Below are 24,484 nucleotides of genomic sequence, written 5' to 3'. Positions count from 1 at the left end.
CCAGTGGTGTCGCGACAGGCGTGAATGGAGGGACGAATGGAGACGTGTCGTCTTCAGCGATGAGAGTCGCTTCTGCCTTGGTGCCAATGATGGTCGTATGCGTGTTTGGCGCCGTGCAGGTGAGCGCCACAATCAGGACTGCATACGACCGAGGCACACAGGGCCAACACCCGGCATCATGGTGTGGGGAGCAATCTCCTACACTGGCCGTACACCACTGGTGATCGTCGAGGGGACACTGAATAGTGGACGGTACATCCAAACCGTCATCGAACCCATCGTTCTACCATTCCTAGACCGGCAAGGGAACTTGCTGTTCCAACAGGACAATGCACGTCCGCATGTATCCCGTGCCACCCAACGTGCTCTAGAAGGTGTAAGTCAACTACCCTGGCCAGCAAGATCTTCGGATCTGTCCCCCATTGAGCATGTTTGGGACTGGATGAAGCGTCGTCTCACGCGGTCTGCACGTCCAGCACGAACGCTGGTCCAACTGAGGCGCCAGGTGAAATGGCATGGCAAGCCGTTCCACAGGACTACATCCAGCATCTCTACGATCGTCTCCATGGGAGAATAGCAGCCTGCATTGCTGCGAAAGGTGGATATACACTGTACTAGTGCCGACATTGTGCATGCTCTGTTGCCTGTGTCTATGTGCCTGTGGTTCTGTCAGTGTGATCATGTGATGTATCTGACCCCAGGAATGTGTCAATAAAGTTTCCTCTTCCTGGGACAATGAATTCACGGTGTTCTAATTTCAATTTCCAGGAGTGTATATATATATATATATATATATATATATATATTAGAATATTCCAACAATGCAAACCAGCCATAGATTGCATACAGCACAGTCAGTGATTTTCATACAGAGCGCTACGTGACGTTACCAACATAAAAACCTAAACAGCCTACTTACAACAGTAGTGAATTTACCTACTAGCTTTCCGACAGTGGCACCGTCTACTACTGCGTCTGCTTCTTCAGCGTCCAGGCCACATTACAACTTGTATCGTTATGCCGAAATCCTAAGAGGAAGGAAACATAATGGAAGCTAATGATTGATACGCCCTCTAAACCCACTGGGCAGAGCAGGTAACAGGATTGTGGAAAGGACCTAGGGCTGAGGTCAGTTTCTGCTTCTAGTTGACATTTCTTGTAATCTAATAACCCTTACAATCAAAACGATACTGTGGTGTGCGTACTGTAAGACCTTCGGTAGACACACCATCAGATTATTTGACTGGTCGCTCTAACGAAGTAGGCGAGTGTCAGCAATATGTCTCGTGGTCTTATCGTGGCGTGTTTATCTTCTGCCATTAGGTCAGACAATAGAAATGCCACTTGCACGCTTAGAGTAGCAGATTGACGGTGACCAACTTTAAACAGAATTAATTTTCACACACATTTATTAAAATAGTAACAAGCATAAACCTTACGTAACTTGATTCTGGATGCTATTTACCATTGACAATCTTAAGTTCCTTTGGTCTTGGTACGTTAATCTTATTCTCACATATCTCTGATACTTGACAAAGTGCCTATACATTTATCTTCAAGGCTATGTACAGGAATATGGTAATCTTATTAGGTGCAGACTGAAACTTGACTGTAGACTGGTACAGACTAATTCAGACTGGTACCGACGGGTGCAGACAAATGCAGACTGACAAATTGGAGGTCTGTGCACTCATTATAATACCTCGTGCGTTCATGTATCACTGCGCGAGTGTGATCCGCGAGGAGAAATGGTTCTACGTTAGCAGCGATCTCATTGGCTGCGTTACATATTAATACCCGGATCGGCGGAAGCAGACTTTGGTGCGTCTCTAAGGCAGCACCATCTCGTAGTGCGGAGACGGACGAGCGCTGCGCCTGCGCTGTTGTGCTTAGCGGGGCGTGGTCTAGTGGGAAAGTTGTGTACGCGCTGACTACGCGGAACTATGTACACAACAGATACATAGTCGTATCTGTACCGAATGCAACTCTTTCACGGTTGAAGGCCTCCAACAATAAATCTTAACAAGATAAAAATCCAGTTAAGATAACAATAAAATAAATCAAATACAACTTACGCAAATTGCAATACAGATGGCTGAGGGCCACTATTAAATTCCAAAATTTTGGAATATATTACCATAGGCCTTTAAAGGCAGAAGGCCAACAAGAAATCTTAAAAAAATCAAAATTAAGATGGCAATAAAATAATTCAAAACCCAAAAAAGCAACATAAGCAAGGTGCAACACAAATGGCTGAGGGCCACAACTAAATTTTAAGACTTCAGAATATATTACCACAGAGTTTTAAAGGCAGGAGGCCAGAGTGTTTAACAACAAGAAATCTTAAAAATCAACAAGATAAAAATCCAATTAAGATAGACATAAAATAATTTAAAGAAGCAACAGATGCAAGGTGCAATACCAATGGCTGAGGGCCACAATTAAACTTCAAAATTTTAAAATATATTACCATAATTTTTAAAGGCAGGAGGCCGCAGTGTTAAATCTGTCCCAACCAGGGGACAACCACGGACCGACCGACACAACGACTTGCTTCCTATCAATCAGCACATGAGAACTCAAACCAACAATGTTACGAACGTGATAATCCACAATGGAGTATGTATTAGCTGTCAAAATTACACACCATGTTGGACAGCACCAACAGATGAGGAAAGAACGCTGCCTGAAATTACGTTACTGGTCAGGGAAGGTAGCCGGAACACTAACGGCCACTACGCAGAAAATTCGACGGGTGCACTTGAATTTGAAACACGGTAATAATTTACTTCGCTCAAAGAACACTGCCTGAATTTACGTTAGTGCCCAGGGCAGGTAACCAGAACACTAACGGCCACAAGATAGAAAACTCCACTGGTGCAGTCAAATCGTAGTCGACCAAAATAGTTAATTGCACCGCATGGCGGCTAAATCTCAGCAGTAGAACCACTCGGTGTTGCTAACCGGAAAACGTCCCCAACAGCAAACCAGCAAAGCGAACCACCACTACATGAATAGATGTGTCTTGGGTACTTGAAACCACTACTCAATTTTGACGTCCTGTGTCGGTGAACCACGAAGCTCGTAGCGATCGGGCAGCTCAACACACGCTCGGACACTGCGCAGGGGCTGCCAGCGGCCCCAGCCGACTGCACCACGCGGAGATAACTTCCCTCGTCCGCAACAACCGGCCGACCCCCCTCCAGGCGCCGAACCAAAGATGGAATGGAACACGGCGCAAATATCGATACACACGTAGATGGAAGAACAATCACGACATAACCGCAACAAGGGCGGGAAACCAAACACAGGTAGACAGCGAAGTTAACGAAAACGCATAGTTCGGAGACAGCACGGCTCGAAGATCTTATGATTAAATTTTCCCCAGGATATTTCTCATCTTTATCTACGATGATGATGGAAGCTTAAGAAATGAATTAAAATTTGTGCTACAGCTGGGGACTCGAATCCGAGTCTTGCTACTTGTCACACAGCAATGCAGACCATTACACCACCGAAGTACTACGTGTGACAGTCCTGCACGAACTACCCGATTCGATTACCTCCCCAACACAAACTTCAATTCGCATCCTCAGTCTATTTTCCCCCTGCATTCTCACTATTACTAGGGCTCTCCAGCATTGGAATAACACCCCAATATTGTGTTGGGGAGGTACTAGACTTACGTAGTTCGTGCAGCAATCTGGACTATAGTGTTGTGGTGGTGTAATGGTCAGAATTTTCTGCCTAAAAAGCAAGATGACCTTGGCTCGAATCCTGCCTCTGGCATAAATTTTAATTCATTTCTTCGGTTTTCATCATTATCGTAGATAATGGAAGTTACTGAGAGGAAAGTATGTGAAACGTTTTTGTATGTCCATTCTTGTCATCGATGGTCTTCCGAACTTCGGCCGCGCACTTACGTGATAAGATGAAACAAGCGTCAACAGACACAGCCTCCTTGGCCCTGCTTGTTGAATTTTCTGAACGCGAATTAGTTTCTAACATTCTCAAGGGAATGCGTGCCGCGGATCAGTCGCATTTTGTTTTCCGTAAGCAGCCTGAGACCGGGGGAGAACTCCATGATGTGGTTGTAGCATCATCCGCATTACCCCTGAGAGCCACGGGCTTCGGGAGGTTGTAGGGCGCGACATACAGGCCGATTCCGGATTACCTACATCCGTGGGAGTTAGCAGAAGGGAGCCCAGGCATTCTTTCAGATGCGGTAGTTCAGCTCATTTGGTACGCTCTTGTCATCAGCCTCGTGCTCTTAGAGCTAGTAGATGACGCTGGCTTGGTACGCGAACCCGGGTTCCAATCTTTAGGCCTTGGTGTACTCGCGTAGTCGCACCTGCATCATCCCCTTTGCCTTATGTTTGTTCTCGAGTAGGGGGGCAATCTCTATACCGCCTGTCACCCCAGAAGGTTAAGATACTCAAGACTAAGACATCTCACATGTTGGAACAAGGAGTCATGAGACCCTCTACTTCTGCTTATGCTTCTCCAATTTTTCTTGTACCTAAGGATCAGGGGCGCGATTTTATACCTGTCGTTGACTACCGGCGTTTGAATGCCAAGGTTGTACTCGAATCAGTGCCCTTGCCGGATTTGCATAATTCTTTTACCTGGTTTGCCGGCGCTAATTGGTTTACTGTTCTTGATTTGAATCAGGTCTATTACCAAATTCCTCTGGCTGAGGAATGTAAACATGTCACTGCCTTTTGTACTGATTAGAACGTGTTCGAGTTTAACAGAGTCCCCTTTGGGTTAGCTACCGGAGCGGCGGTGCTTACTCGTTTGTTGGATAATATTCTTGGGGATTTGAAATTAGTTTGTGTCTATAATTATTTGGACAACTTGGTTGTCTATAGCCGTTCGTTTGAGGATCATTTGGAGCACATCTGGCAAGTTCTTTTGAGGTTACAGCGAGCTGGTCTAACTGTTAAACCTAGTAAAATTACGCTAGCTAGGCGGGAGGTACACTTCTTGGGCCATATTGTCTCGGGTCAGAGTATTCGCATTGACCAAGAGCGGACGAAAGCCCTGCCGGCATTGCCTCCTCCTATTGATAAGCGGGGAATAGCTAAATTTATAGGCATGGCGAATTACTTTAGACGTTTTGTGCCCAGTTTTGCTCAGTTGGCGGCATCATTAAATCAGTTACGCCGTCAGGGCGTGCGTTTTGAGTGAGGACCTGCCCAGGAGGCCGCCTTTGAGCATATTAAGACTGCGATAGCCAACCCGCCGGTTCTTGCGGAACCCGATTTTAGCAAGAGGTTTATTGTGCAGACAGATGCTTCTAATGCCGATATTTCAGATGTTCTCCTCCAAGAAGTTGAGGGGCAGAGACAACCATTAGCTTACGCGTCTCGGCGGTTAACAGATGCCGAGCTTAAGTATGAGTGCGAGGCCTTGACCGTTTTGTTCGCACTAGATAAGTATCGGTTTTACCTTTAGCATCAGTTTTCCAATTGGAAACCGACAATCAAACGTTGGGCTGGGTACTGGTGAGGTGAGGCCACGTAAGACTGGCCGTATTGCCAGGTGGGCTATACGTATCTCGGCATTTCAGTTTGAAGTTAAACATGTGAAAGGTTCTGAAAAAGTCTTGGCGCATTTTCTCAGCCGGATGTTTACCGAAGACGTGTCTAGTCAGGGAAGCAAGAAGGTAGACGGCGATAACCTTTGATGTGTTGGCAAATGTGCCAACACCTTGTAGATAGAGGAGGCCGAAATGCACGCTATCTAACGCAGACGGGCGTGAATTCTGGAACAGGATAAGTAGTGAATTCTAATAAGAAAAGTATGCAGCTCCTCGAATACTTAACTTTTATTTCTTGTGTGAATACAGCATTCTTGATGAGACATTTCATACGATAACTATCAAACTATGTAAGGCTAATGGCGCCTTGTTAGGTCGTAGCCATGGACTTAGCTGAAGGCTATTCTAACTGTCTCTCGGCAAATGAGAGAAAGGCTTCGTCAGTGTAGTCGCTAGCAAAGTCGTCGTACAACTGGGGCGAGTGCTATTCCGTATCTCGAGACCTGCCTTGTGGTGGCGCTCGGTCTACGATCACACGGTGGCGACACGCGGGTCCGACATGTACTAAATGGACCGCGGCCGATTTAAGCTACCACCTAGCAAGTGTGGTGTCTGGCGGTGACACCACAATCTTAATTGTATGGTGTTGGGTAAAATTCCCCTTCTGTTTCAAGACATTGCGCACCATCAGGATCAGGACCCTGTGTGGGCTGGTATTACGCAGCGTCTGTTGGCCGGAGAGCTCTCGGAAGAGTATGAGATTAATAGGGGGATTCTTTGCAGGAATGTGGGCAATGCTAAGTAGTTGAAGATCTGTTTGCCTGCTACCTTGGTGCGTCAGGTCATTCGTTATTTTCATGATTCTTTGGTGGGTGGCCATTTAGGGACTCAGGTTAGACAAATGGTAGCTTAACGTCGCTTGTGTAGCACAGCCAAACCCAACAATGCCCTTCAACAAGGCTGGTTGAGTTCTCCCATGCACAAACTCTATATTGATTGTTTGGAACCTTTGCCTAGGACCAGAAGGGGTCATAGATATGTACTCGTTATGATTGATGCATTTTCTCGGTTTACTTGGCTCCTTCCGAGCAGCAACGTTACCGCTACCACCACGATTAATCAGTTGACTTGTGTCCTTAGTGTTTTCGGGCCACCCAAGCAGTTCGTTAGTGATAACGCTCCAGCCATTCTTTCGAGTCCCTTTAAGGCTTTCTGCTTTCAGAATGGAGTTAAGCATGTCACCACCACCCCGTATTATCCCCAGGGGTCCTTTGCTGAAAGTGTTAATAGGAATCTTAAGTCCGCTTTGATTATTTATCATCAGAAAACACCCAGAAAATGGGATTCCAGGCTTCGCTGGCTCAGTTTCGACTTTAATACCGTCATTCATGAAGCCTCGCGAAGCACGCCTGCATCCTTGATATTTTCCTACCCAGTTAATTCCCCTCTTTCCAAACTTGTGAGGGATTCAGGATCTTGTTCTACCTGACGTCAATCCGCGGGTCATCAAGGAAATTTGGAATCGAGCCAGGCGTAGTATATTCAAAGCTCATAATAAGCAGGCTGAGCATTAGAATCGTAATCGGAAACCTTTAAGGGTAGGCCAGGGGACCAGGTTTACATCCACAAATTCGAAGGGAGGCAGGTGTGCGGCTGTAACCTTAGTAAATTTACTCTGCGTTTTCTGGGGCCTTGCCCTATTATGCGTATATTACGCCCGGTAAATCTCTTGATCGAGAAGAACAGCTCGGGCAAGTAATATCGGGTTCACCTTAGTCAAGTTAAGTTCAAGTAGATCGGGCTTGAATTAACCACTTCCTGGGTTAAGTTTGGGGGGAGAAAGGGGGGGGGGGAGGTTAAGTTGTACTCTCTCCCAAAAATGCGTTTTCTGAACTTCGCTGTGTATCTGCGTTTGGTTTCCCGCCATTGTTGCGGTTACGTCGTGGTTCCTTCTACGTGTGGCAGCAGTGATGTGTATCGATATTTGCGCCTTGTACTATCTTTGGTTTGGTGCATATAGTTTCCGGCAATGGGATCTGTTTCGTCACTCCACACAACGTTTTTCCACTGTTCAATCGTCCAATGTTTACGCTCCTTACACCAAGCGACGGGTCGTTTGTCATTTCCCAGTGTGATGTGTGGTTTATGAGCAGCCGCTCGACCGTGAAATCCAAGTTTTCTCACCTCCCGCCTAACTGCCATAGTACTTGCAGTGGATCGAGAAGCAATTTGGAATTCCTGTGTGATGGTCTGGATAGATGTCTGCCTATTACACATTGCTACTCTCTTCAAATGTCGACGGTCTCTGACAGTCAACAGACGTGGTCGGCCTGTACGCTTTTGTCCTTTACGTGTCTCTGCACGTATCCATTTCATTATCACATCGGAAACAGTGGACCAAGGGATGTTATGGAGTGTGGAAATCTCGCATGCAGATGAATGACGCTAGTGACACTCAGCCACCACCTCCAACACAACTTATTTTCATTTTGGATCCTCTGATCTCCCCATCGGATTAACGTAGCTAACATTCCACACTCCAACATACAGAAAACCAGTTTCGTTATACGCTATGGTCGCAGGTTCGAATCCTGCCTCGGGCATGGATGTGTGTGATGTCCTTAGGTTAGTTAGGTTTAAGTAGTTCTAAGTTCTAGGGGACTGATGATCTCAGAAGTTAAGTCCCATAGTGCTCAGAGCCAATTATTTAACCAAATAAATTGACAAAACTGAATGATATACATTATTTTGTAGTGAAATTTAGAAGTGTGTAATTTCAATATAACGCTTGGAGCTACTTGAACCCACTGCTGGGCTGGGGTCCAAGTAGCCCCATTATTAGGTTATAAGCACACTGTTCCACAAATATATCAATTTTACTGGGCGGTCTTTATCTACATAATTAGAACAATAGCTATTTTGTCATGGAAAGTGTAAAAAACGTGAATTTTACTTTACCTTGCATGCAACTCATGTGGAAAGCGCGGTGAAAGTGGAAGTTTTCCGGCAGCGACAATCCTTGGTTTCACTACACAACTATGTAACGTTAGCTGTGAGAAGGCGCGAAAAGCTGAGGCAATGCAGAGGGCACTGGGCGCTAGCTACTGCTGCTACCTGTCGACTAAATGGCTCTGAGCACTATGGGACTCAACTGCTGTGGTCATAAGTCCCCTAGAACTTAGAACTACTTAAACCTAACTAACCTAAGGACAGCACACAACACCCAGCCATCACGAGGCAGAGAAAATCCCTGACCTCGCCGGGAATCGAACCCGGGAACCCGGGCGTGGGAAGCGAGAACGCTACCGCACGACCACGAGATGCGGGCTGTCGACTAAATGGTCAATCAGTTGTGTACGTGCATTACAGCACACCCAGGACTGATTTAAAACATTTTTTTGTTTTGGGTTCAAGTTACACCCCAGGGCTCAAGTAACCTCAGTTTACGGTACCGCAAATTTACAAATCAGTCACCCTTCTGTTCAGAAGATGTCGATCCCTGGCCACTATGAAAGCCTGTAAATGTTAATCAACTGGCAAACACACAAAATGGGCTCAGTGCATGAATGTTTGAACTTAAGTAAAGCCGCCGCTGGAGCTCCGGAGAGGGGATGCTCTCATCTCATTGGCAGCGGCGTAATCGTTCGTGGCAGGCAGCGCCCTCGTGCCGTGGTGGCGGCTGTGGGAAACACAGCGGCATTGCTGGTGGCACGCGTGTTTGAAAGTGTGGCCACCTGGATAGCGGCCGATACCGCAAAGGAACCACAGAGGCAGAAAAAAAATAGAACCTAAAAGCCTTAGAAAAAGTTTCGGAGCAACACGGGGAATGGTATACACCGGGTGGTTGTAGTTAAACTTTCTCTATTTAACACGTTATAACATGGAAACTAATAACCGTATGTGTACCAGACTTGGTAGCATTAACGTCAAATACATGTGCAAGAGGAATAAAGCAGAATCAGTTCAATTGAAACACTTTTAATGTGCTGCCATCGTGCATCATACCATTACAAGCCGGTACCATTACTGCTACAAAAGGGGTCAATATGGCGCCCATCGGTGTCCAGAAGGGTCTGAAAGTGCAGGATTGCATTCTACACAGCAGAACGGAGCAAGTCTGTAGGTAAGCTGGCTACCTCTCTTGATATGCTGCGCTTGAGGTCAGTACACGTGTAAATGTTACCCTGGTGAAATGTGTTGTTCAGGTAGACCCACGACCATCAGCTGATAATTCGATCGTTTACAAATGTGTTTCGGAGAAGTAGGTGAACTTCGCGAGCGATGTGTAGTGGTACCCCATCTTCCGCGAAAACTGTTGAGTTCAACACGTCTCTCTTCTGTAGGGCGGGTACGGCATGCTGCCGAAGCATATCGCAGTAACGCTGGCCAGTCTCTCTGCACGTCTTTGGTCCTTGAGCGCCAACACTTCAGAAAAAATGGGTCAATGACGGATGTAGCAGTAAAGCCAGACCATACAGTGACACGTTCACAAATCCCCAGTCGGAGATTAGAGTCCTGCCTCGGGCATGGTTGTGTGTGTTGTCCTTAGCATAAGTTAGTTTAAGTTAGATTAAGTAGTGAGTAGGCTTAGGGACCGATGACCTCAGCAGTTTAGTCCCATAATACCTCACCACAAATTTTCAAAAATTTTTCACCATACAGAGGAACTTCGTGCACAGTGACTGGAGGTGGAGATCCTCACATTTGGCAATTCTGTGTCTTCACCTCACCCATCAGAGGAAATGTTGTCTGTCCATAGGACAGTCCAGGGCCAGCCCCCATCAACTTCAGTTCAAAAAAATGGTTCAAATGGCTCTGAGCACTATGCGACTTAACTTCTGAGTTCATCAGTCCCCTAGAACTTTGAACTACTTAAACCTAACCAACCTAAGGACATCACACACATCCATTGAGAGTTGGCAATACTCTCTTAGGATGTAAAGGTTGGCTACAGCGCGCATACACAAGCTCTGGAATCTAAGATATTGTTGTCGCGCCTCGCAGCGCACGGATTAACTAGTGGCAGTTTTGAAGGCAGTGTAGGAGCCCGCCTGCTGTGGTGTGCACGTGTGTTGGGCGAGGGGTCGTCGCCGAGCTGCCGTACTGCTGTGTCCGACAGCAGCGACACAGGATTTGGTATTGAGTTGATATTTTTTATAATTTGCATCGCGCTTATTAATTTAAAGAAAAGGGTTTGTGTATGTGCATAGCAGCAGACGGTAATTTTGATAATGATAGGAGTTGAATTCTTAAGGGGAAACCATTGTTAGATTAAATATTGATTTTTGTCATCCATTTCTTTCTTAATTGTCAGAGGAATTGTTTCACTATGTATTCAACTGAGAAGTATTTCAGTCTGTCTCAAGAGTTTGATTAATTTGTAATATTGCTGTAATGCCACTGGAGGCAGATTTACAAACGATGTGATTGTTCAAGTAGCTTCTAGCGTTTTGTTAATTGAATGGGAAAGAATCGCTTTCAGAGCATAGTTTTTTGTTTGGGTCATCATTTATCGAGTTTAGATTTGACCAAACCCTTTCTCTTGAATTATATGTAGTTGTAGTAAGCAGCAGCAGCCGCAGCAACAGCTGGAGCCGCCATACAGAACATGCATTGCACTCGGCATGAATAATAGTTTTTTTATGTTTTTGTTAAATAACGGAATGCAGCAGATCAAGCAGTGGCTGCAGAAAGACCAAGTAAGTTATTTGTTGCGCACAGGACCAATAAAAAAATAAAGTTTTGGCGATCTCTGTAATAGTAAAGTTAACAAGAGTACAAGCACGAGATTTTTGATGGGTACCGCCCTTTTCTTTCGTGAGAGTATTCGCATTGCCGATATTCAAATACTTGATTCTTGTAAGGGGATAGAGTGTCGTCTTCTTAACCTCACCTCGTTTGTTTTATGTGCACCGTCTGATTCGGGTCACACAGCGATCAGTCCCCACGTTGTAATATTTGTCGTGAATTGGTTCATTCGATGCGCTCGCTTGACGCGTGGGACTTTCACCATGCCCGAGGCAGGATTCGAACCTGCGACCGTAGCGGTCTCGCGGTTCCAGACTATAGCGCCTAGAACCGCTCGTCCACTGCGGCCGGCATCAACTTCAGTCCTTGCGAGAAAGTGGAGAGCGAAGTCAACACGTCATTGTGCGTCCTGTGGTGGAAGCTGCTGTACAATATGGATCTTGCACGGAAGCCATTTGAGAATTATTAGAAGCACCTTCCGTATGGTGGGCCACGCGATGTTCAACTGTCGTGACACAGCAGACGCACTGCCTGACGATCGGGAATTGCGCCCAGCGATGTCTGCCATAGCAACAGCGATTTAATCAACGACCTGTGGTGCAACCGGCCGTCGGGCTCTTCCTGGAATGACGCCCAGTTCTCCAGTCGATTCGAACTTCTTCATGGTGCTGCACACAGCAGGTGGAGAAGGAGAACCCTTCCGTAATACTTTCAGCCAGCGATGTTCTCCAAGTGCAGCTGCAGCATTGCTGTTGTTTCGATAGTAGAGCTTCACCAATAGCGCTCTGCTCCTTTTGTCCAACACATCAAGTGCACTGCGACTGGTCAGGTGTGTCAGACTATGAATGACGATGACTGATCCCGGCACCTGCTGGCCATAGTTGGAACTGGACGGTGGCGCTGCGACACATGGAAATCATGCATCCATACTCTGGACATTAATGCTACCAAGTTTGGTACTCGTGCGGTAACTACTTTCTGTGTTATAACGTGATAAATAGGGAAAGTTAAATTATAATCTCCGAAGATGAAGGGACCAACCATTCAATCACAGGCACACACAGAAACGCTTGAAACATTCGCCGCTACTTCCTCTTGTACTGTACGTTAATTTGTTTTGTGGCTGTTTAGTACCAATCGAAACAAAACACATGGGTTGAAAGTGAGAGAAAATAATGTGTGTCCAAACCGTAACCGACAACATACCGTAAACAAACTGACTGTACAAAGAAGTGGAAGCGAAACCGGCGTGTTCGGCCCTGTTGACCGGCAGCCGTGCCTGCTAGCCCGCCTGCACCACCTCACCCGTGCGCCTCACCTCATCCCACCTCTACGCCCGTACTGCAGCTGTTGGCACGAGGTTGAGCTTCACCGTATGCGGCATACGATAAGAGGCCTATTCTAATAAGATGAGCGCGCCGTCCAAATTTATATTAATGCAGAGCTTGGTAAAAAAATTAAAAAAAAAGCATTTTTGCGCGGAGCGGTTGAGGAATGAACCAAGCACACGGTGACAATTGTTGAACTATATGAAACAACACCGTCATAAATTCTGAACGGTTTGTGTTAGGACTATGAAACTGCACAGTTGCACAGTTGGGTGCGGGGCGCGATGGGAATTAGTATGCGCTGTATAGTTCGTCTATAAGGAAAATTGGCGCATTTGGGGGACTGAGAATCCGCATTTCGCAATCGAGAAGTCTCTTCACCCTCAACAGGTGACTGTGTGGCATGCAATGTCCAGTCACGGAATAATCGGTGGTTCAAATGGTTCAAATGGTTCAAATGGCTCTGAGCACTATGGGGCTTAACTTCTGAGGTCATCAGTCCATCGGTCCCCTAGAACTTAGAACTACTTAAACCTAACTAACCTAAGGACATCACACACATCCATGCCTGAGGCAGGATACGAACCTGCGACCGTAGCGGTCGTGCGGTTCCAGACTAGCGCCTAGAACCGCTCGGCCACCCCGGCCGGCAATAATCGGTGGGATATTCCTCGATGGCAAGGTGCCTGTCGAACCGTACGTGAAGGTTTTGGAAGATGATTTTCTTCCCCATTATCCAAAGTGACCTGATTTCGACAAGATGTGTTTCATTCAAGACGGGACTCGACCCCATCGAAGCAGAAGAGTATTTCATGTCCTGGAGGAGCACTTTGGGGGCCACATTCTGGCGCTGGGGTACCCAGAGGCCACTGGCATGGGTCTCGATTGCTCACCATATTCTCCGGATCTGAACACATGGGCCTCCTTTCTGAGGGGCTGTATCAAAGGCAAGGCGTACAGCAATAGCGCCTGAGCTAAAAACAGCCATTAGGGAGATCATCGACACCATCGATGTTCTGACACTTCAGCGAGTCATGCACAATGTCGCTGTTCGTATGCCACATCGTAGCAAAGATGACAGGTATATCTAACATGTCATAACCAAAAAAAAAAATCCGCATTCTGTAGTGACGTTTACATGTTTAATAAAGTGTGTGCACGCCGTAGGTTGCGACTAACTTTCTTTTTCATATATTTCAACAATTTTCACCTTGTATGTTACCGTGAAGTTCTAGTAATGTTTGGAGCAGCGTATGGGGGCTTTCAACGGTAATTCGAAGGTTTTGAGACGGAGTGAAAATTAAGAAACATATTGTTATTTCCAATTTTTACGTTTTTACAGTGCAAATAAGCCGAGATTACGCTCAACGTATTGTATCTGACGTGATGAAACCCAATGTCCAGAAGAAAAAACATTCTTCTATTAACTCACACGTGGCGAGAATAAACAAGTCCAAAATCGTAAAACGCGATTTTCGAAGATGAGTAATAATTGCTATCGGGCAGTATTAAAAGTCCTAAATTGGCCACTCCTCCCCAAATGTACTCCGCCATGGCAAACCTGGGACGTCCAATTTTATCATCAGCTGAATATCAAGAAGCTTCAAAACTCCCTTATCTCGTAGAGAGAGAAAACTAAATCACATCCCGAGAAGTCTGCATCGAAACACATTCAATTGTATATGAGCTATCCTTGTCAGTATTTGGCGAAATGATGCGTTACGTGTCGTTTGTTACCAAAGTACTTCATGTGTGAGAACATTTTATGAATGTAAACCAAGTTTGTTTTTGTATATAAACTTCAAAACAATTATATAAATAGGCGCTTTTTGCGTGAGTAAACAGCCGAGAAAATTACTGCTTCCCCTGTTTTTACTATATCACCCTAGCGTCTGTACATAATTAACTGTAGCATAACAAAAGTCTGTTTCAGGCTGAGCCCTGCATAAACCACAAATTTGGACGCAACCGGTGATGATGTGTAGGCTTGGTCGCCCTTGTAAAATAACAGCACTTTGTAGGAGGTTGGTACACCCGTAAATGAATAACAGACATATCTGGTAAAGTGTCCTCGAATGTCGTAGACGTTATTCTTTCACATTATCAACTGGGGACATGCGATGTGTTGATTTAAAACATGTGTGGATAATAATCTTCTTCAGGATCGCAAATTCTCTCTACTGATGGTTTCGGCTCATTGCCGAGCCATCTAAAGATCAATTCTGGCATCTAAAGATCAATCTGAAATGTTGTTCAGTGTGGGAGACTCCTTGCACATCGCAGTATATATATATATATATATATATATATATATATATATATATATATATATATATATATATATATTAGCTAAGTGGCCATAGTTAAATAAAATCCTAAAGTGAATATGTTAGTTGCTTATTTATTATTGATTGATGTTGTCAATTTACGCAACCTGTTAAGATTTTATATTTAGTATTTTATTTAACTAGGCGACTTAGCTCTAAAAATACAACGTTATACAAGGCGTGTCATACACTGAAAAACATTTTAGACTGATGGCTCGGAACTCAGCAGAAACCGGTAATTCAGTAAAGAAAATTTGGCTTGGAGTAAGATTTTTACCCACACATGTTTTAATTTTGTAGATTTTCATTAGTTGCATATGTCGCACACTCATAAATGATGCTTTATCCGAATTCACTGAGCTAGCGCGACCGTAACTCCTTCCTCTGAGTCTGACATTACTGAACTCGTGCATTGCCACCTGCTACGCGGGACGTCAAACCACAACGTCAGTATCGTCCAGGAATTGCTGGCAATCAATCACCTAAATATTCTCCAAGACACAGAAAGGTAAATAAATTAAGCCCACTGTCAGAGCCATGTGGTCATCAGCGATTATAAAACCACCTCTCTGAGACAGTGCACACTGGAATAGTGAAGGCGTCCCACTTGCCAACACGAACGGAAGTGATTGCGTCTACTTATGGAATCAAAGCTTGTCTGGCATCTCGACTGGCATAAGCTTTGTGCATTGTCTGCCACCGTCTAAGCATGCGTGTGTTGTCACGAATCGAAATATACTTTGAAAACATCAAAAAAATTCGGTGCCTACGCGATTTTACAAGATTAGACGTTGTTGACATAATGGGAGCAAAACAAATTAAGTTTTTGCAGAGCTGTGGATCTAATTTTCACCCCACGGCCGAGCGCTCGTGAAACGGATCGCGTTCTCCCCTGAGATCTCCGCGTCACCCCCAGTCCGGTCCGACCTGGGTGTAAGTGAGGTCACACTGAAGAATCATTAATGATTTTAGTACAGTGGGTCCCAGCTAGAGGTATGCAAAAACATGTGTTCATATTTCAGTACCTATATCGGTTTACAACTTTTTTTGTTCAACATTGAACCTAGGAACTAATTTTTATGCGTCTTGATGCAATACAATATGGGCACCGTTTATAGCTCGACAAATAGTGAAATGGTACTCTACTTCTCGTCACATGTTCGTAAGCATGATATGTGTCATAGCGAGGTGCAGGAAAATTTCCCGAAAACAATAACGCGAAAAATAACACGAAATTAGCGCTTTTTGCGACATATTGCGAAATTTGCAATTTTGCAACGTGTAAAACTGTTATAAAAACAAGGACGGCAAAGTACGAATATTAGAACTGATTGTTACTGAAAGTTAAAACTGCGTTTTGGCTTCCAATCTCCTCAAGACTGAGGTTCGTGTATGATCTTAAAATTGCAGTTCATTTCCTGTATAACGAACTCTGATTTTACTACGTAAGTACCATCAAATCTAGCAAACGAACACTACCATATTTTGCGAAAAACACCAAAGAATTTGGGAAAAAATATGGAATTCGGTAAAACACATGAACTTGGTTTAAAAGAACATCGAGTTTGGCAAAACACAACAACGAATTTCGCAAAAAACCAAGACAGAATTTGGTAAATAACACACCTAATTTTGAAAAAAACACCAAATTTGGTAAAAACACCGAATTTCACAAAAAACCAAATTTTTCAAAGATAACAACAAATTATTTCATAGAAGAAGACTATTTTTAGCTGTCGCTAATTATGGCCCCTGACTGCAGTGTAGATCCATTGTCTCAGATCTAGCAGATCTCGAAGCTTTTTTTCTGTAAACAATGTCCTGATAAACGCCGTCACACTGAAATCCAGTGGAGCCAGATCGGGAGACCGAGGGGGCAATGGGACCTTCATACCAATTCAGCGCTCAGGGGACGTCTCACGGAGAAATGTGGTAACAAACCCTCGATAGTGCGGTGGGGCACTGTCCCATTGGAAAACGACGTCGGTAGGCACCTGTGGAGCTGCACAGTTCGCCGACATGTCGGGATAGGTGTGCCCTGTCACTGAAGACTCCATTAAAAGAAATGGACCTATCGCACCACGTTTATGTACTGATTCCACCAACATATTAACTTTTGGTGTGCCCCTTTCTTACTGAATCACTTCTCCCGTAGTCTCACTTTCGCATTTTCGACAGTTATGTCCGGTAACTTCGCTGTAGACGTGGGAGGCATATTCACCACTGAACAGCACTGTACCGCAGTAGTCGTTGTTTTCTTCTACACTCTACACGATGCAAAGTTTCAGCAGCAGTATCACGTAGTCTGCCATGATCCTTACTTTTAACGTGATGCAAAATGTGGAGTTTGTAAGCATGTAACCGGAGACGTTTGTACAAAATATCGAACGGGATAGTACCCTACTAGCTTGTCTAGTGGATTTTTATGAGGGCTTCTAGCTCATACTTCGCGCATACGTTCTCTTCATTCGCTTGTGTTTTATGTTGTTTTCCAGTTTTTGAAACCAAACTTACCGTTTCTCAAAGAGTTCTGTCAGACTGACAAATGGATTTATGCGTGATAGGATCCAAGTTCCATTCTCTTCTTGCACGCCACTGAACACGTTTTACAGACTGTAACTCCGATAACCATATCACACACTGCACCATCCGTTGTGCTGTTAACTGTCAGGACTACGTTTGCCTGCCGCACAGTAAACATTTGTGCGCATGTGCCTACGCCGTACAACTCAGTAGTGTTCACGAAATCGTTCAAATGGTTCAAATGGCTCTGAGCACTATGGGACTCAACTGCTGAGGTCATTAGTCTCCTAGAACTTAGAACTAGTTAAACCTAACTAACCTAAGGACATCACAAACATCCATACCCGAGGTAGGATTCGAACCTGCGACCGTAGCGGTCTTGCGGTTCCAGACTGCAGCGCCTTTAACCGCACGGCCACTTCGGCCGGCTCACGAAATCGTGACTGCCACATGTTGGAGAATGTCGCTATCGAGTACGAATTTACCCAACAACCTAAAATACGTAGTTCTTTCATTATAAGCATTTGTCTGGGTACACCTCTAGCCTAGAGCCCCCCGTATTATGGTAGTCTAGAACATCTTCTCCACTGAAGACGCTCTCACGACTGACAGTACTTCTCCTACCTATTAACCGTGACAAGCGTAACTTCATCACGCACTGTTTTCCGACTTCACTTCTCCCCTACCTTGGTCTCTTCCACCAGGTCCCATCAATGGCTCGTCTGCCCGCAAGAGCTAAGCTGTCATTTTAGTCAGATCCCGGTTGGTAAGCCTCATCCAAGCTTCGAAACTTCTGGACGCCGTAACCTGAGTGCCAGATACGCTGACTTGCCTTTGCGTAGACACCGTGGCCCTACTCCACAACAATGGCGGTCATTCAGATAGTTATGCTCAATAAAACTGAAGTATCTGGTGACCGTGACCGTGATGCAGCTTTCGCCAAACTTACTCTAACGAAATTCTACGTACTTCTACATACGATTCCACCTGATTGTGTTTCTCATTCAATATTTTAATTTATGAAGATACTGCAGTGAGCATGTGCAGAGTAATGAGCAATAACTGCCATGTCTCTGACTCGCAGACTGACTTACATTATGTGGCGGCATGCGTAGACTGAACAAGAGTCACAAAGAGTTTCGATTTAGTAAGCAGGTTAGTCAAAAAAAAAACATCAATTGGCTTCGAGAAATAGAAGACCTAAAGTAACCAGGAATCAATTCAGAAGTAAATTTTCAGAAACAAGTAAAAGAAAACAAGAATCGAGGACAACGGAAACAGGAAAACAATTAAAGGATGAACTGATTTTCCGAAGAGGAAAAGAAGGGAACATGAAGAAAATGACTAATCACGTAACATTCAAGTTCAGACGTTGTCTTAGGACCAAAACTCTTTAATAATAATAATAATAATAAAATAATGCCTCCTCTTCCTTCTCCTTTCTCACATTCTCCCTCAAAACATCAACCAGCTTGGTCAAAGCAGGTTTTTGACCACGAACGGTGCGTTAGCTCTTATACTTCTATGCCTGATTTTCCAGAGTCAACACTCTCAACATCCGTCTTTTTTGTCAATATAGTATACTCTCTCGGGGACATCTATAACTATTGCTACAATTTTTCATAATGGATACATCTGCTCCATTTGTGCTATATTAATTCCTTTATTTGGATAAAATCGTACACACAACCCGACGTTCACAACGTAAATCTTTCAGGATGTAAATCCCATCTTCAGGCACTACAATGGACAAGGGAATCTAAGAGGGATGCTATATAAAATTTAACATTAAAAGGGTCCATACAAAGGTAAATACCGTGTCGTACCTTTATTTCGCATGAGAAACTCGTGTGAGTCATGCAAAGAAATCCAGCAAATTTACCAAGTAGCGCGCGTGATTCCGTACTGGTGAGGCATGAAAAGTTTCCTTGAGTGAACCAGTACCACACTGGTTAAAGGGGGCTTAACCGAAAAACCGTGAACGTAACAGCAAATTAGCACACATTTCAAGCCTAATGTAATCTACGAACCAACGGCAAACAACAGGGCATGTATCGACGCTACGGAAGCAAAATGAAGGAATGTTATTGTAGAAGGGTGATGGAGTACATGTTTTTTCTCGCATCTGAGGATGATGTATTGGCCTCCGCAGGTATCTGAACCGCTTTTAAGCATGTAATAACCTCCCCTCTATTTTTAACGTATATGACCGTGAAAAAAAAATAATGCTAATTAAGTGCCATCTTAAGAATTATGGCAAGTTGAGGTTCTAGGCCGTCAATGGCATCTTCACCTAACTTGTGTCTTTAACATGTCGTACCCTAATGTTGGAGGCTGCGTGTCATGTCAACTGAGAGGTGTCACACAACGTTTTCAGAACTAGATTCAGTTTTTCTTTTCTGGGGTTGTACATAATACACTGGTGTCCAACAACAGGAAATCTTGCAAGGTTGCGTTTATTGTGCCACTAAACAGGATAATCAGGTGATAGTAAAATAGAAACAATACAAAGAATACAGAATGTAAACAACTGCACTATACATAACGGTAGACGAAAATTGACCTTCGTTTTTCCCAACTTAACGCATTTGGACACACATCGAGACAACTGGTTAATGTGCTCAGTGTGGGTGTAGCCACCTCTGGCAGCAATACAGGCGTGACACACGACGGGGCTTGCTGTGAATACGTCATCCGTCTCATGTCGAGGCAATAACTCCCAATCTTCCTGCAGCGCTGCTCACAAGTCTTGGAGAGTGGTTCCTGGATACTGCCCCTAGTGCACCGCAGACGTGCTTTGTGGGATTCATATCAAGAGAGCGAGGAGACCTTGACATGCGTGCAATATCTTCTGCTTCCAAGAAAACATCAGCTACACGTGCTCTATCAGGTCGAGCATTATCGTCCACCAATACGACGTCTAGGCCCACAGCACCTCGCAACAATGCAGATGATGTTCCAAGATCCCATCGCGATAGCTGACAGCAGTTAAGCCTTGCAGATTCACCAGCACAATTTCATGAAGCGGGCTTCGAGTGGTAAACATAATTCCTGCCCACGCCGTTGGGGATTCTCCTCCATATCTGTGCCTTTCCACGATTTTTGGGTCTCGAAATCGTGTTCCACGTTCCCTCCAGATGCGAATCCGCCAAGAATCACTGTCCGGACCAAATCGCGACTCTCCTGTGAAAAGAACATTGTTCCACTCTTCCACCGTCCACGGTGCATGTTGACGACTCCATACTAGACGTTCCCTACTGTGAAGACGCGTCAGAGGCACACATACAGCAGGTCCCGGACAGTAAAGACAACTCTGCTGAGGCCACAGCAGAGAGCCTGGTAGGCGGCTTCTCCGAGCCGTACTGCGCCGTCTGTGACCGTGTACACAGCGACTGTGGATGCGCGACTATCTGAAAACCACCGTCCCGTTTGATGGGTGCCCTGACGTCATCGTTCGCATCGTTGTCCGTTGACCAGAATGCCACCTTCCGCGCAGGACACGGTCGTACGGAGATCTGGTTGACAGTTTGTACGATTATATCTTGAGTTAGACACAGGAAGGGCAAACTATGGTTTGCTGCTTCAATTTCGGACACCAGTGTACATCGTTCCTCAGCTTAGTACTTAATGAGCAACTCTGCTGCTATGTACACTCCTGGAAATTGAAATAAGAACACCGTGAATTCATTGTCCCAGGAAGGGGAAACTTTATTGACACATTCCTGGGGTCAGATACATCAAATGATCACACTGACAGAACCACAGGCACATAGACACAGGCAACAGAGCATGCACAATGTCGGCACTAGTACAGTGTATATCCACCTTTCGCAGCAATGCAGGCTGCTATTCTCCCATGGAGACGATCGTAGAGATGCTGGATGTAGTCCTGTGGAACGGCTTGCCATGCCATTTCCACCTGGCGCCTCAGTTGGACCAGCGTTCGTGTTGGACGTGCAGACCGCGTGAGACGACGCTTCATCCAGTCCCAAACATGCTCAATGGGGGACAGATCCGGAGATCTTGCTGGCCAGGGTAGTTGACTTACACCTTCTAGAGCACGTTGGGTGGCACGGGATACATGCGGACGTGCATTGTCCTGTTGGAACAGCAAGTTCCCTTGCCGGTCTAGGAATGGTAGAACGATGGGTTCGATGACGGTTTGGATGTACCGTGCACTATTCAGTGTCCCCTCGACGATCACCAGTGGTGTACGGCCAGTGTAGGAGATCGCTCCCCACACCATGGTGCCGGGTGTTGGCCCCGTGTGCCTCGGTCGTATGCAGTCCTGATTGTGGCGCTCACCTGCACGGCGCCAAACACGCATACGACCATCATTGGCACCAAGGCAGAAGCGACTCTCATCGCTGACGACGACACGTCTCCCTTCGTTCCTCCATTCACGCCTGTCGCGACACCACTGGAGGCGGGCTGCACGATGTTGGGGCGTGAGCGGAAGACGGCCTAACGGTGTGCGGGACCGTAGCCCAGCTTCATGGAGACGGTTGCGAATGGTCCTCGCCGATACCCCAGGAGCAACAGTGTCCCTAATTTGCTGGGAAGTGGCGGTGCGGTCCCCTACGGCACTGCGTAGGATCCTACGGTCTTGGCGTGCATCCGTGCGTCGCTGCGGTCCGGTCCCAGGTCGACGGGCACGTGCACCTTCCGCCGACCACTGGCGACAACATCGATGTACTGTGAAGACCTCACGCCCCACGTGTTGAGCAATTCGGCGGTATGTCCACCCGGCCTCCCGCATGCCCACTATACGCCCTCGGTCAAAGTCCGTCAACTGCACATACGGTTCACGTCCACGCTGTCGCGGCAAGCTACAAGTGTTAAAGACTGCGATGGAGCTCCGTATGCCACGGCAAACTGGCTGACACTGACGGCGGCGGTGCACAAATGCTGCGCAGCTAGCGCCATTCGACGGCCAACACCGCGGTTCCTGGTGTGTCCGCTGTGGCGTGCGTGTGATCATTGCTTGTACAGCCCTCTCGCAGTGTCCGGAGCAAGTATGGTGGGTCTGACACACCGGTGTCAATGTGTTCTTTTTTCCATTTCCAGGAGTGTATATATTCAGCATTTCTAGGTGTTCATCACTCACATTCACTTCTCCGTTACTGAAGATTCCATGCACCATAATTCTGTAGGTTACCTTTTACGCTGTGTTGCATTGTCCACATCCATAGCCTTGTATTTTCAATCTTTCAAACTCTGTATATTGATTTATGTTCCACTATTACGTTTCATTTGCGGTGTGTCGGTTTGTCTTCCTTCTTATGTCATACTATGGTCTTATTATTTTTACTTCTTGGCAATGCCATTACAAATGTTTATTATTTTGTTGCTCGAGAATTTTCTTAAACATTTTTATTATTTTTACTTCTTGACACCTTCAATACACATTGCATGCTTTCCTTTTAGTATTTGTTCTGTATCAGCTTTACCTCAGTTAACATCAGTCATAAAGTAATGTGGTGTTAGCGCAGTTAGTAACGGATGGCATTTGGGAGAAAACGTGAGGATGCGGCCGTGTTTTGAGCTACGATTTCTTCGGTTGCCCCTCGCGTCCTCAATGCTCGTTCTGGCGGCTGCCACTCTGTCACGTATATGCGACCTGAGCCACGTGATAGCTGTTAGCACGGCTGTGTGTTGACGGGTGTTGCTGGGCGTCCATAACGTGGTGCGAGACCGGCACTTGTACGGTAAGGTACTTCTGAGGTGCAGAAAATGGCGTTCAACGACATTCATGCCTTGATCTTACTTTCTTAGGCCGTGCCACATGTCCTGTCGTTTACAGTCAGTTCGTACGTTACATTAGGCTGGCAATGAGTGTTTATTTGCTGTTATGTTCATCGTTTTTCCACTTAGGTCCCGTTCAGCTAATGCAGTACTGCTTCTATCAAAGAACATTTTCATGCTTCATCCGCACGGGATCTCGCACGTTACTTGATAAATTTTGATGAATTTTTTACGTGACTTGTACGATTTTCTCGTACGCAATCAAGGCATTACATAATATTCTCATTTTTATGGACCATTTTACTGTTAATGAATTCTAAATAACATACCTTTCAGTTTGACTTTTTTGTGGCGCTTGAAGATGAAAGGATTTGTCGAAAACAGTTGGAATGGTTCGATTCATCATGAAATACTATTGTGACTTGTCTGATTAGTGGGGTCCAGTCTTGCAAGGGATCCCAAAGAGTACCTCATTCCCCATCCCAAATGGAGACTGTTTGACTAATGGCGGTGGTGTTTACAGAAGATGATGGTGCGGCCGTGGTTGCGGAGCAAGTTGCTGCTCCGTCTGACTTCACAGGGCCGCGCCATCTTCAAGTACTATGCGCAGCTGCGGGAGAGGGTAGAGGAAGTCATCGCCATGAGGTCGGCGGCCAAAGAGGAGGGACCAGCCAAGACGCGGCGGCGTCTGCTCGAGACTTTGGTGAAGCCCGGTGGGCAGACCGCCCTCCCAGTCTCCGAGGTCCGGGACGAGGTAAGGCGTAGGCGGCTGGGCTGGTGCCGCGCTGCTCTTCTAATTACTCTCTAATCACACCTCACAATGCTTATCCTCCTCCTTCTTCATTTCAACCTCTCTCTTGTCCTCTTCCTTCCCATTTAATTCTGCTTTATTCTCCCATTTCTCTTCTTCTATTTTGTGAACGTCTACTTCTTCCTCCTCTTCTTCTCCATCCTGATTGTTTTTCTCTGCTTTTCTTCCCCACTTCTTTATTCTTATTATTGCAGGGTTATTCTAAATAATGGATCCATTTTCAAAAATTTGTATGCATTTAAGTACAAATCCGAAATGAACAACCTTTATACCAATCGAAAGAGGAAGTTCCAAAGTTCTTGGCGGTCTGATGGTGATGGATCCAGAATCGGCTGGAAGAGCTCGCGCGGCAATAGGGCCGTCATTCCATTTCACTGTCAGTTGTGAGTGATACGGCGACTGTGGAGCACAAGGTTTTCTGCGTTCTTCAGTTCGCGAAAAGTGTGTTGCAAATTGCTGT

The 24,484-nt window shown here is 45.6% G+C and overlaps 1 protein-coding gene across 1 annotated transcript in view; it reads left to right on the top strand.

Moving 5' to 3' along the window:
* The window catches only part of LOC124716718 (cytochrome P450 4C1-like), a 55,003-nt gene that overhangs the window by 10,148 nt on the left and 20,371 nt on the right, over positions 1–24,484 (top strand). The window contains exon 3 of the mRNA XM_047243261.1: positions 23,737–23,967. Within this exon, the coding sequence (XP_047099217.1) occupies positions 23,737–23,967 (231 nt within the window). The remainder of the gene's footprint in view (positions 1–23,736; positions 23,968–24,484) is intronic.

Source organism: Schistocerca piceifrons, chromosome 9 (assembly GCF_021461385.2).
Source record: "Schistocerca piceifrons isolate TAMUIC-IGC-003096 chromosome 9, iqSchPice1.1, whole genome shotgun sequence".
In the NCBI taxonomy this organism is placed as follows: domain Eukaryota; kingdom Metazoa; phylum Arthropoda; class Insecta; order Orthoptera; family Acrididae; genus Schistocerca; species Schistocerca piceifrons.
The sequence above is the reverse complement of the archived record's forward strand: the minus strand, read 5'-3'. Positions and strand labels throughout refer to the sequence as shown.